The 13,105-nt window shown below is 43.4% G+C and overlaps 1 protein-coding gene across 1 annotated transcript in view; it reads right to left on the bottom strand.

The window, feature by feature from the left end:
• The window catches only part of GUCY1B1 (guanylate cyclase 1 soluble subunit beta 1), a 392,747-nt gene that overhangs the window by 306,083 nt on the left and 73,559 nt on the right, over nucleotides 1-13,105 (bottom strand). Inside the window, exon 3 of the mRNA XM_069243115.1 lies at nucleotides 2,017-2,117. Within this exon, the coding sequence (XP_069099216.1) occupies nucleotides 2,017-2,117 (101 nt within the window). The remainder of the gene's footprint in view (nucleotides 1-2,016; nucleotides 2,118-13,105) is intronic.

Below are 13,105 nucleotides of genomic sequence, written 5' to 3'. Positions count from 1 at the left end.
CTAGTGGGACCCTGGCAGACAGGATTGAACTGAAAGGGGACCTTGTGCACTTCTAAGCCACTCTTTGAAGTCTCTCCCACTTCAAAGGCACATTTGGGTATTTAAACAGAGCCTCTGCCCCTACCAACTCAGACACTTCCTGGAGAAGAGAACCTGAACCAGAACCTGCAACCTGCCAAGAAGAACTGCCTGGATGCCCAAATGACTCACCTGACTGCTTTCTCTGAAGGACTGCTGCCTTGCTGTTGCCCTGCTGCCTTGCTGCTTTCTCGCTGTGCTGAGAAGTGCTCTCCAAGGGCTTGGATAGAGCTTGCCTTCTGTTCCCTGAAGTCTCAGGACCAGACTTCATCTCTACAAGAAGAACTCCCTGTGTGGTGAAAATTGACGCAGAGCCTGTCAGAAACTATGCACAGCCTGCATTGCGGTGAAAAAGTTCACTGCACGCTGAACCTGAATGACGCAGCCCGACTTCACAACGAGAAGATCGATGCAGCGCCAGCCCACTGGATCGATGCACAGCCGAGCCGGAAAGACGCAGCCCTACTTCCTGAGAGGAATCGATACAGCGCCTGTCGTGCAGTAGAAATTTCCATCCAATGCCCACCGGATTGTCGCAGACCCTGTGACTTCGTCCTGTCAGCGCCAAATTTCAACGCATCATCCCCGGGGCATCCCAAAATACTGCAACCCAAAGAGGATCCAAGACCAAGTGCCAGAAATCAAGGCAAAGCCTTCCCTGCATGAAAAATAAACGTCCGAGAAATCAACGCACGCCTCTGTTTTCCATGCATCTCCTTCTCTGTAGTTTTTTGTGAAGATTTTGAACGTAAACTAAGGTACTTGGTGCTTGCAAGAGACATTTATAGCTTTTAAGAGACTAAAGACCCTTTTATATCATTTTACAGTGACATCTCAAAATATACTTATTGCTTTTTTATTTTTTTGACCTGCATCTTATCAGATAAATAATTATATATTCTTCTAAACACTGTGTGGTGTATTTTTCTGGTGTTCTACTGTGTTATTGCATGATTTATTGCACAAATACTTTACACATTGCCTTCTATGTTAAGCCTGACTGCTCAGTTCCAAGCTACCAGAGGGTGGGCACAGGATAATTTGGATTGTGTGTGACTTACCCTGTCTAGAGTGAGGGTCCTTGCTTGCTTTGACTGCTAACCAAAGGCCCGAGCTCTAACACTGGTCCTCTCACTATGCCTTTAATGCCCCACAATCGGATTCTTAGTCTGAAGGGAACAGACAGCTAACTGGTGTTAGAACCATCCAGTAGAGTCTCATTAATTATTTGAAAAATAAATAATAAATAATCACATAGTGTTCCACTATGGATACCTTTAGTGTGTTGTTTCTTGGGGACACTGAAGGATGTATACTGCTATTCTATGCCTTATAGTTATGAAAATAACGAAAAACAGGGATGTGGAGGTATTGCTCGAATTTCCTTTGCACAATCTTCATTACTCCTTCCACCATTGTTCCCAGTCATGAGAGAGCATATCCCTCTTCTGTTTTGCAGCACACATTTCACCCTTCATCTGTAGAGCCTCTGCTGCTGGCTTTTATAAGATCAAGGAGGGCTGGAAATGCTGGCCACATTATGGCACCTGTTATGGGTTGGTAAGTTATGCATCCTCAGCCTACTTTTCGAAGTCCCTGTTTCAGAGATGAGGGTTATCCTACTAACAATGACTAACACTAGGAGTAATGAAGGCTATTGGTAAGTAGTGCAAACATATTAAAAAAATGGAAATCATTTCTGCTGTATAACGTTCTACTGAATGCGAAGAATAAAATGATACAAATACTTTCAATTACAGCACATATAATGAAACCTATAGGGTGACCCCTGAAGAAGTGTGTAGTTCATGAAGTGAAGCTAAGAAAACTTGGTTTGTAATAATGTTGTCTTGGGCCTGTTTATCACTTCATTCATTTTTCTTAAAAGCAAACATTCAAAACAATTTACAAGATTAATATAAAACAATAGCTACTCACTAAGCACTTTACTGGCTGCCGAGACCAAATCATAGGTTTTTGAGTCATCATAAATGATTCTGACCAGAAACTGTCCTTCTTCATCTAGCTGTGCCTCTCTCCTGAGAATGAAAGATGGAAGCTGTTATAGAACACAGTGACAAAGTTTTCATCTCATACTGTACTTTGAAACATTTCCAAGCATGTACTTACATTGGTTTCAGTATTAGGCAGGTATTATAAATCTTGTATGAATCGCTATAGATCATCATTCATAAATGCTAATGCACAAAATTCCAAATTGAATCACTCTTTTAATATTTTAAGTTAGGAAAGTATAATGAAGAAGCTACCTGCAGCTTACACTTTATTTGGAGTCAACATTATTTTTTTTGAGATGCCTATTCAGTCTAAGGTAAAACTGAATAAACAATGCACCTCTTGGACCTGTGGAGAAGTCGTGTTGGTTGCATGAGTATGATTAGATTGCACTGGTACAGCAGCTATTTGTGCTCTTTGGAAATTATGAAACTGTGTCTTGTGTCCTTATGCACCCAGTTGTGCATCCTAGAAATTAATAGTGTCCCGTTAGACCTGATATATTTGGCGTGGTGCTTTCTCAGATGTTTTGACTTCATTCCTTATTTTTGCTGAAATAGTTTTTGTTGTCATTAGGGCTCTGTTCACTTTACCCTTGCTAATAAGTAGTAATGTACTTGCGACCTCTCTCTTAAACATCAATAATTTGACCTACACATAATTGTCACATTTAATTTACTTATAAGCCCCTAGTAAATGCTAGTACGTGCACTCAGAACCTGTAGATCAAATGGTACTAGTGGGCAGCAGTACCCATTGTGCCACCCTCTGAAGTCACACTTTAAAACATGTCTAAGATCTGACACTACAGCTTGTAGTGCAGTTTTAAACTGCCATTTCGACCTGGTAAAATAAACCCTGTGCCTGGTCTAAATCTTCTTTTTTAAGACTTACCAGTCCTCCCAATGTAGGCCCTAGCCACTTCTAGGCAGGGGCATGGTATTTAAAAATGTGGACATGAGTATTTAAGTTTCACATGTCCTGACACTGAAAAACTCACAGGTTACCTCTCCCATAGGCTAACACTCAGTTACCCTGTTAAACTTAATAAATGATCAATTCATTATGGGACCAGATTGAGAAATGCTTTTCCCACTTAAATAAACTGTAATTTAAAATACTCTTTAATAGTAAAGTTGGATTTTAGTTTATAATTCTGGCAATTCCACATTTAGAAAGTTGGAATTTGTTATGCCTAAACCAAATGTGCCTTTCTCCCAGTATCCTGACTGTGAATGGCTCTCCTGTAGTGTTTTGCATATCCCTTCCAGACACAGGGACATGAGAGCCTTGGGTGTGGGACAGGGTGCTGCTCTCCCTAGCAGGATGTCATAAGGGGGTTATATTGAGACCTTCCTAAGCTTCAAAGGTTATCTCTAGGGTCTGCCTGGCTGGCTCATGAAGGGTGATACCGTGAAACAAGTCCCAGGAAGCTTGTTTCCGGTCCAGGGAGGACCTGGCCTGGAACTGTTACCATGGGGTACAGGGTTAACACTGATTTAAATATGGCTAGGTCCAAACTGGGGTGGCATGGTGAGCAAAGGAACGATGGATTAAACCCAGATCTGTGACCGGCGGTGAGTGGTTATAAAGTTTCAGCACTCCGTCCATCATCCTTTTGTGCTGCTGAAGTTGCCCTAAATGGGAACGGTCCGCCCAGGCGTGGGTCCATTGCCCCCTGTGTTACTGGATTCAAGCTAGCCTGGCTGATGAAGGGAGATACCCTGAAATCGGTCCCAGGATGCTTGTTTCCGGTCTAGGGAGGACCTGGCCAGGCAGCTCGGGCTGGACTTTTCCCATGGGGAACAGGGTCAAGACTGCTTTACATATGGCTGGGTCCAAACAGGGGTGGCATGGTGAGCAAAGGAACAAAGGATTAAACCCGGATCAGTGACTGGGGGTGAGTGGTTGAAAAGTTTCAGTACTCCGTCCATCATCCTTTTGTGTTGCTAAAGGAGCCCCAGGGTCTGCCCAGTCCTTTTTGACTTGTAAGGGCTGCCTGCCCTACCACTGACAAATGCAGCTCACCCCTAGGACTGCCTGTCCTTCGATACCATTGTTTTCTATGGTAGTTAGATTTCAGCGGATGGGATATCCGTCACAGTTGCAACAAAGTAACCCCTCCTCCATGATCTAAATCAGGCCCTAGATAAGTAAATACAGTTCGGGAGTGGATAGTTTTATTCTGCATATTTTAATGCTAAATCTACAAACAAAAGGGCAATAACTATGATCATTGATGCCTCAAAACCACTTGCACCTATATTAGTGGAAAATACAGCATACCAATACCAGGCTTAAAATGCAGATGCAAGTTGGAATCACCCATGTACCATAATTCTGACCTAAATTTCATGCCCACTTTTATCCACTTCTCAATGAACAGTATGAATTCAGTGTTGTGGGTAAAAGGGAATACAAGTCTTGTATGGTCAGCAGAGAGGCAGTAATTCACTTACAAGAGGTTCCCGGCCTTCTAGGGTGATGCCAGGTTTTGAGTGACATTGCCCCGCTGGTTATTCAGAACAAACAAGGAAAACCTCACTTTAGGTTCTAACAATCAAGTTACAAGAATGTATATCCCTGAGATTATACAGCCAAGGTAACAGTGTGGGGATGCTTTGCCACTGCTGGCACCATACTAAGCAAGTGAGATGTGGCAACATGCAGTTTAAACAGCATGTTTCCCCATTTCAAGCCTGTAAAGTTTGGAAAAGGCACCTGTTTTCCCCATGCAACCCTTACATGATTTATCTGGGTAAATATGAGCAGAGATGAACAGTGAGTTTGAGATTAGTGTGTGCCTTTCTTAGAAATTTAATCAGGAAACCAACTGCACCCAATGTCGGAATAGTTTTGGAATTCGCACCAGGAGCCATGTTTATGGGGATAGTCCTGCAGTGAAGCAGATAAAGTTACCTTGCCGCTCTGCATTGTGTAATGGGGAAAGGGAAGGAATGTGTTGCATTTAGAAGAATACAGCACATTCCTAGCTTTTCCCTAGTTCTGGCGCCCTTTTGGCTTCCTAGAGCCAACACAGGCACCCTTGCACCATGATGCCAGCGTGTCTGCACTGCATGCAGTATTGTTTTTGTACAGGAAGGATTATCATCCTGCACAAAAACAATTCTGAGAATTGTTTCCCTTGTTTTTGTGTGCTGTAAAATGCAGCCCATATAACAAGAGGAACAAACAAGGAGAAATAAAGATATTTCTCCTTGTTATGCTTCGCCTTGGGAGGTGTAGTTTTTTGGTGCATTCCCAGGTCTACCACTTTTGGTAAATCTGGGATTGCGTCATAATCCATGGATGTTGCATGGAAACTCCCATGCAACACCCGTGTAAATGCCTCCCTGGTGCAGAGTAATGCAACACAGTGATTTGCTCTATGTTGCCTTACATCAGATTTATGAAGCCACTCAGGGACATGCATGGTGGCCTTGCGTGGATTCATAAATCTCACTTCAGGTACCATGTTGCTTGATGCAAACACGACACAGATTGGGTCAAATATATGGTCCTAGGCTCCTTCAACTCCTGTAGGAAGGAATAGTTGAGGGTTCACAAAGAAATTTCCTCCATCTTTTGGATAGCACTGTGGAGAAAATTCACCAGATAGATTTTCTGCTAGATTTAGTATTTCCTCCATAAATTGCTGAATTTTCTGATACCTAAACTCTAAATCAATCCTTAAATTCTGTTATAATTTGCAGTTTTTTTGTCAAGTGTGCATTGCAGTGCATCGCATCTATTAAAGGAAAATGTATATAATGACCCAGCAGTGCTGTGATGTGACAGGAAGAATTGTATTGTGTGTTTGACGTGACGATATACAGCACAATTTGGCAGAAGTAATGAATGCCAATTTAGCCTACAATACCAAATGCATTTGAAATTAATTTAATCTGAAAACCTGCACTCTCCTGTGTACCGGAATCTCATTTCTAGAGCAAGGAAGGCAGTGTTATCAATGGTGGATTCCTTACCAGCTCTTCTAGGGTGACGACTATGTTGGCACCAGGAATGACGTTGAGTGGACCAATTTTTAAGTGTGAAAAAATACTATCTAAGCCTTGAAGGCTTGTACAGAAAACCTTAAATATGTCCCTAATGTCAGGAGAAAAAACTGAAAGCTAGGGTCATTTTTAATGTTGGTACTATAAACAAATCACTGAGTATGTGTCCAGTAATCACATTTGTGAGGATAGTTTCAGGACAGGTCCAAATAAATCTTCAACCTTTATCCCACCCCTACTCTCTCTGACTTATTACAAACCTTTCAGACTAAAATCAAGCCCCAAACATCCATATCAAACCTTTCCTCGTTTTTATCCAATTCCGCCAACTAACAGATGAAAATGTCCACTACTCCCTATAACAAATCAAAGCATCCCATTTCTAATTCACTTCCATTATTCTATTCTTACTCAAAACACTATTAAATGCATGAGACCTCAAACTTATTAAACCTACCACAATAAATCCACAAGGAACAAAGGAAGCACATCTTTCTAATCTACTATTTAACTTTCAATCTAATCTTGGGTTCTAGTAGTGTGCTACTTGATGCAATGTGCTTCAACACCTCATCGGGAGTAGTAAACTCTACATAAGTATATTTGCAATTACAACATAGTCTGAAACAAAGGAAATTTTGCAAACCAAGTAGCTCCTGCCATTAATATGTGAGAATCACCATGAGAAAATCCCTATATTCAAGACCAGGAATCCAAAATATGACAGTCTCTCTGTGGTCAGTGTGGCAGACTTGATGCCTCCACCACACTTGTAATATAGCAGATGGACCACCACATTTTTATTACACAATCATTCTTACCTATGAGGATTGCTTCTTCCTTACAAAAAAATGCAGTCCCTTCTTGCCTGTTGGGTGCGTTGATATAATAATTGCTGTCAGTAGCAGTCCTTATCACTGAAAGGCTAGCTGCTGCTCTAGTCATCAGAAGGTGGCGGTTTTCTGATATAAGGTAAGCATTTCCCCATAGCCATAAATGAGTTTTACCACTGGCATTGTAGCCTCAACCTCACAGACGTATAGAATTAGGAAAGCATATGTCCCATCAGAGTCAGGAATACCATTCACTATGGACAGGAATTAACTTTGCTACAGGAAACTAAGTATTTTGAAAAAATCAAGCAGCACGTCTTCCTAAATCCACAGTCCTGGAAACTGTAAAGAATTACCAAGTATTTAGCAAACATACATCCAGGGAGGGGGGTATGTCGGTTTACTTAAAGATTTCAATTCAGCTCCCCTCGTTATGTCTGTCAATGGTAATTTCAGCACTAATGATCAATGAAGAGGTTGAGAGGCACTGATTTAAGGTATTTCATTAAACTACATGAGCTGAATTCAAACGAACAACATTACTGTGCAGAAAATAGATGAGGTGAAGTGTTTTAATAAAGTAATGTGCATTCCTTCAAAAGTCAAATGACAAAACAATCAATACTATTTGTGAGGAGAAGATACTTGTGACATGTTTGAGGAGTGTAAACTGTGTCCTACATAGATCACAAGCAAACATACACATTAAATGCACGCATGTATACATCAAAGTAATGCTTCCCGCTTACTGGGAAGCATTCTTATTCACTTCACTGATGAAACATCAAGGGGCACACAATGACAGTGCATTTGTAAATTCTGTGACATATGAAGTGTATGGTATAATATGAAGGTTGTGGGAGGAAGGCTAGTAGAATTTCAAAGTTCCTTAATCCTGGGACAAAAGGCCCATGAAGGAACTCTGGCACTATGAGCATAGGAACAACACAGCTCCTGAAATGCCTATAGAGAAGCAGAAAGAGCGGACTATCACGATGAAGGTGTTAGGGGCCATGACTGCTCTTGGAACAGAGACCACTGGGAGAAGGTTCGCATACAGAAGGACCGTATTGCAGAGAGAGCAAAGTATATATTATTTCTTAAGAAAAGGGTGTACACTTTGGTCACTGTCTGTATAAGGTTGACAGAAAGGATTTGACCAGTGTTAGAAACTGGGTCTCTAGTTGGCTGAGGTATGCACCCTGTCCAAGTAGGAGACACAATCCTCGTCAGGGTAAGTCACAGCACAATCCAAATTATCCTGTGCTCACCCGCCAGTAGCTTTGCACAGAGCAGGCAGGCTTAACTTAGAAGGCAATATAAAAAGTATTTGTGCAATAACTCATAAAGTAACACAGTGAAAACACCACAAAAGTACTCCACACCAGATTAGAAAAATAGCTAATATTTATCTGAGTAAAAAAAGACCTAAACGACAAAAATCCAACCTATTTGTAAAGATTACATCCCAATAAAGCACTTAGAAATGCAACAGCTCCAACTGGGGCTCTCACAACGTCATTGGTAGAGTCGTTCCTAACAGTCTGATGCCACTCGCAAGGGAGTGTGGCACCGTTCAAGGAGTCACACGGACCACGAGGTACAGTACTTTTGAAAAAGTTGTAACAAAGAAGTTGCATGGTGTTAGGAAGGTGAGGCGTCACTGGAGACAGTGAATCGTCGGTTCCTTATGGCTACAAGGGAGATATGACATTAGTTCTTTACTGTGAGGCAGGGGAGGTGATGTGTCAGTTCAATCCGGTTGCAGGGGAGCTGATGTGGCGTTGTTTCCTTGTGACTTAGAGGGGTCGATGAGTCCAACCAGTCAAGATGAGATGTATCAACTTTGCAGTGTTGCGATCACACTGCAGGACTTCAGCGGCATCGCGGTGATGTCGGGCATACAATTCAGGCCTACGGTTGTTGCGTTCAGTGAGGGCCACAGAGCCGAATTAGGCAGCAGTGGAGCGTCAGACAGCGGTGCCCATTCTGGGGTCGGTGAAGTCTTTTTTGGCCATGAGACTTCAGAACAGGAGGCAAGCTCAATCCAATCCAGTGGAGAGCACTTGTGGGGAAGGCAGAGTCCTTCCAGCATAGTCATGGGCCAGCAGACAGCAGGGCCACAAGCGGGGCAGCAGTCCTTCCAGCAGTCCTTCCAGCAAAGCAGTCCAGATGAGTTCTTTTGGCAACCAGGCATTCCCTTTACACAGTATATCCTGAATTGTCTGATTTGGTGGGGTCAGAGACCCAGTATGCATACCCAAAAATGGTTTTGAAGTGGAGGCAACTTCAAAGAGTGGTTTTGAAGTGCACAAGGTCCCTTTTCAACCCAGTCCTGTCTGCAAGAATCCCTGTGGGGGGTATATCAGTCCTTTGTGTGGGGTCAGGCCATTGGCCTTCGAAATGTTAGTGAGAGCCCCTCCACCCTTCCTGCCCCAGGAGACCCATTCAGTATGCAGATTAATGCAGTTGTGACTGAGGGCTACATGTACGTACATTTTGCACCTCACAAATTGGTTGCAGCGCTATTTGTGACCGTGCAAAAAGTGAAATGGTATGTTCCAATGCTATTTTGGAGTCCCAAATAGCGATGCAATCAATTACCGAGGTGCAAAAATTTGCGACTCGTGATTGCGACTTGCAATTAAGAAATCGCACTTTACGAGTCGCAAACCGCATGTACAAGGCAGTTGCATATTGTGAAGTCGCAAAAAGCCAGTTTTGCACACCCAGATTAGCACTGATTCCAAACACGTGGTAACCAGAACCAAAGTATAAAAGCAGACCCAGAAGGCATCTGGGTTTCTCAAAATGGCTGCACTCTAAGTGATTGCATGGAGAAGACGAGTCCGGGCTGCCCAGCAGAGGAGGATGCGGCAGAGACAGGAGAGGCTATATTAAAGTCACGTTTTCCATGCCTGCACAAAAGTGGAGGTGCACTCCAGAATGCCCCAGAGACTGCATGCAAGATTGTGGCAATATGTGCCATCCTACACAACATAGCAACCAGACGTGGGCTACATCTCACCCTAGATGACACAGATTCGGAGGATGAGGAGCAAGAGCCACCATAACGACAGCCTGGGGATGGTAGCATTGCACTGGAGAGCAGACAGAGACGAGGCCACATTGCAACTCACTACTTTGGCAGGTACGTGGCAACCGTTAGAGCACTCACAAATGTATGAGACACATAGCCAGGTTGTGCAACAAAAAAATTCCTTTGATGTCAGGAGTGTATTATTGAACTGTTGACGTTTACCAAGCAGTAAAGAAGTAAAATGTAACAAAGTCTGACACATTAATATCATGTGCCTCAGGCTAATCCCAGGTAGACAACATCACACCCTCCTACGGCTATGCCCACCATGGCCCGTGCTTGGTTGGTCCCCTGATGTCTGGCGGGCACTGCTACTACGCAGAATGTGTGCATCTGAGGCAGAAACGCTGCTCACGCTTGAGATGTCCTCACTGTTCATTGGGGTGTCACCAATACCCCTTGCTGTCTGGGAGGTCTGTATGAGGTCAACTGCAGCACTGATGCGCCCTAGCCCCCTTGCCTCATCTCCAGCAAAATGGCCTAGTTCCACCTGTAGCATAACAGTGAGACTTGACAGGCAGGTAGTTGTGGTGGCTAAGCGGCCAATGGACTGACTGAGTCAGCCCAAACGTGCAGCAGTGTTGCACTCTCTGCGCCTTGCATTGGCCCGATCCGCAACCATTTCCCCACACAGGTCATTGATGGCGGTGGTGAGGTTTACCATGTTGTTGTTCTTGTTGGTAAATTGTGTTTCAACATTGGCAAATCCCTGTGTGAGGTTCTGTTGCAGTCTATGCAGGTTCCGGTTCATCAACCACATTTGTTTATTTTGCAGGAGGTGACTGCTCAGTAGGGATGCCTCTAGTCCAAGGAATTGTTCACTTGTGACATCTTCCTCACCTGCAGCCTGTTTTTGACGACACGGTCTCCGCCCATACCCAGATGTTCGAAGTGGCTGACTCACACCCATCTGTGGCCCCGGTGTAGGTTATCTGGCTCAGTGTCCACATCTGTCTCTTCAGTGGTCTCACGTATATGGTGGACAATTGGTGTGGTACTGCACTCCCCTGCAGAAATGCTGACCGCCTCATCTGCTGTCATGGTGGCATGGTCATTTCCCTGCACACTAGGGTCATCGGTGCATACTTGAGGGAGATCTGTGGGACACGGGATACACTGTCAGTGCCTCTCTGATGTGTGGCGTATCAAAATAAAGATTCCTAAACAGTTGGACTACTGTACTACATTACCCATAATGCACTGTCCTTGAGGTTGCAATATAAGCATGGAACAAATTTGGATAATGCATGCTTTTGTGGACAGTGGTTGTGTGCATGGTGCCTTGAATGGTGTAATTAAGTGAGATTTGCTACTTACTTTTGGAGGTTCCAGGTGCTGAACTGTCCAGGTCCCCAATTCCTACAACAGCCTCTGGCTCCAGAGTGGTCTCCACCATGCTCTCTATAGCTGTGGGAGGTGGTACTGTGGATGGTCCTCCACCTGTTCCGTTTGCCTCCCTCATCTGCTCTTTCCACCCTTTCTTGTGTTCTGGACCTGAAGTCGTACCACCTTTTGCGAACCTCCTCGATGGTGCAATGGCTGACTCCTATCGCATTGATCTTGCTCTGGATGTCCAGACAGATTTTCTTTTTTTGTGTGTCAGGGACACTCATTGCTGCCTTGCCAAACAGGACCTCATGGAGTAGGCAGCACTCCTCAGTCAGGACCTCCAGCTCCTTATCATAGAATTTGAGTTTTCTCCCTTCCACCCCTGCCTTGGGTGGGGAACCCCACAGAGGGAGCGCTAGCGCTCCCTCTGGGCTCTGTGCCCAGGACGTAATGGTTACGTCCTGGACACACGAGCACTGTGCCTCAGAACGTAACCATTACGTCCTGGGCACAGAAGGGGTTATATCATCATGTTTTATTATTTCATAATAGAACCAAACTCAGACAACCCCAATGTCAAAATTCTTTCTATCCATGTCTCATCCGTTGAGTCTGTAATATTAGAAAAGGTAACCACAGAAAACGATGTTGCTATTCTACTAGTCTCCGCAATAGGAACCTTCTGGACTCCAGCACAAGATGCAGACAGGCACCTTCTGGCTCTCCCCTGAATTCCATCAGAAGCAGTAGTTCTGCTAATGTGGAGGCTACAGCTACTGAAAATCTTATCCACCATCCTATTGTAAAAATAAAAGTCCACATTTGGTAATCCAAATGTTAGAAACAAATCATTTGAAAAATGAAACACCTAGGATCTCTGTAAAGAAATCAGGAGAGCTCTTTTTTATATCAATCAAATGCCACAACTTCTCCTTAGAAGAAGTGGCATTTATAACTGATGCGACTCTTTTGAGGAAGAAGGGTCTGTTCATAAAATCCTCTCTAACGTAAAGGAAGGGAAGACGTCAGAGAAATGCTCCCCATTCTTCTAGTCTAGGGGTAGAAGTGATCACAACTAAAAAGGCCAAATTCATAGGTAATCATTGTGGGACAGATTTCTAAACACTTTGCAAGGTATAGTGTCACCAAAAGTGATGCAAGCTGATACAAAGTGTTGAATTGGGATTTATGTTTCAGTCCAAAATCTGTTTTGCATTGGAAAGTAGACCTAAAGTAAGGCAAAGTAGTGCTAAGCGCTACTTTACATCAAGGTTTTTTTTAATAGATGTACATGAGCATTCCCATTAAACCACCCTTGGATTTTGATGCATAGCTCTATCTGCTAACATTTGTAGACTGGCCTTTACACTAAAAATGTATGCCTCATGGAGGCAGGTGTAAAGTTAGAGAAAAGGTAATTTGTCTCCAAACTTTACAAGTGTGCTGCCCTGCACACCATACATATAAAGTTGGAAAAGTTTTATAATATGTATGAGCATAGTTTTTTTTGTGCTGCAAGTGCTAGGCCATCAGGCAGATGGCATTATGGGTGGAACGGAGGAGTGATATTCAGCTTTTGCATTCCATTACTCCTTAGATGGATGAAGAGATATTCCCAGTCCAGTTGTGTGGTAGTGTAAATTATGTCTCAATGCTCCTGTATACAAAAGCTGGAAGTGATTAGAGATCAGCTATACTATCAGTAACAAGTGTTAACAGAAATCAAGTATTTT

The sequence above is a fragment of the Pleurodeles waltl genome, chromosome 1_2, assembly GCF_031143425.1.
Source record: "Pleurodeles waltl isolate 20211129_DDA chromosome 1_2, aPleWal1.hap1.20221129, whole genome shotgun sequence".
In the NCBI taxonomy this organism is placed as follows: domain Eukaryota; kingdom Metazoa; phylum Chordata; class Amphibia; order Caudata; family Salamandridae; genus Pleurodeles; species Pleurodeles waltl.
Note: the sequence above shows the minus strand (reverse complement) of the source record. Positions and strands in the feature narration are given on the sequence as shown.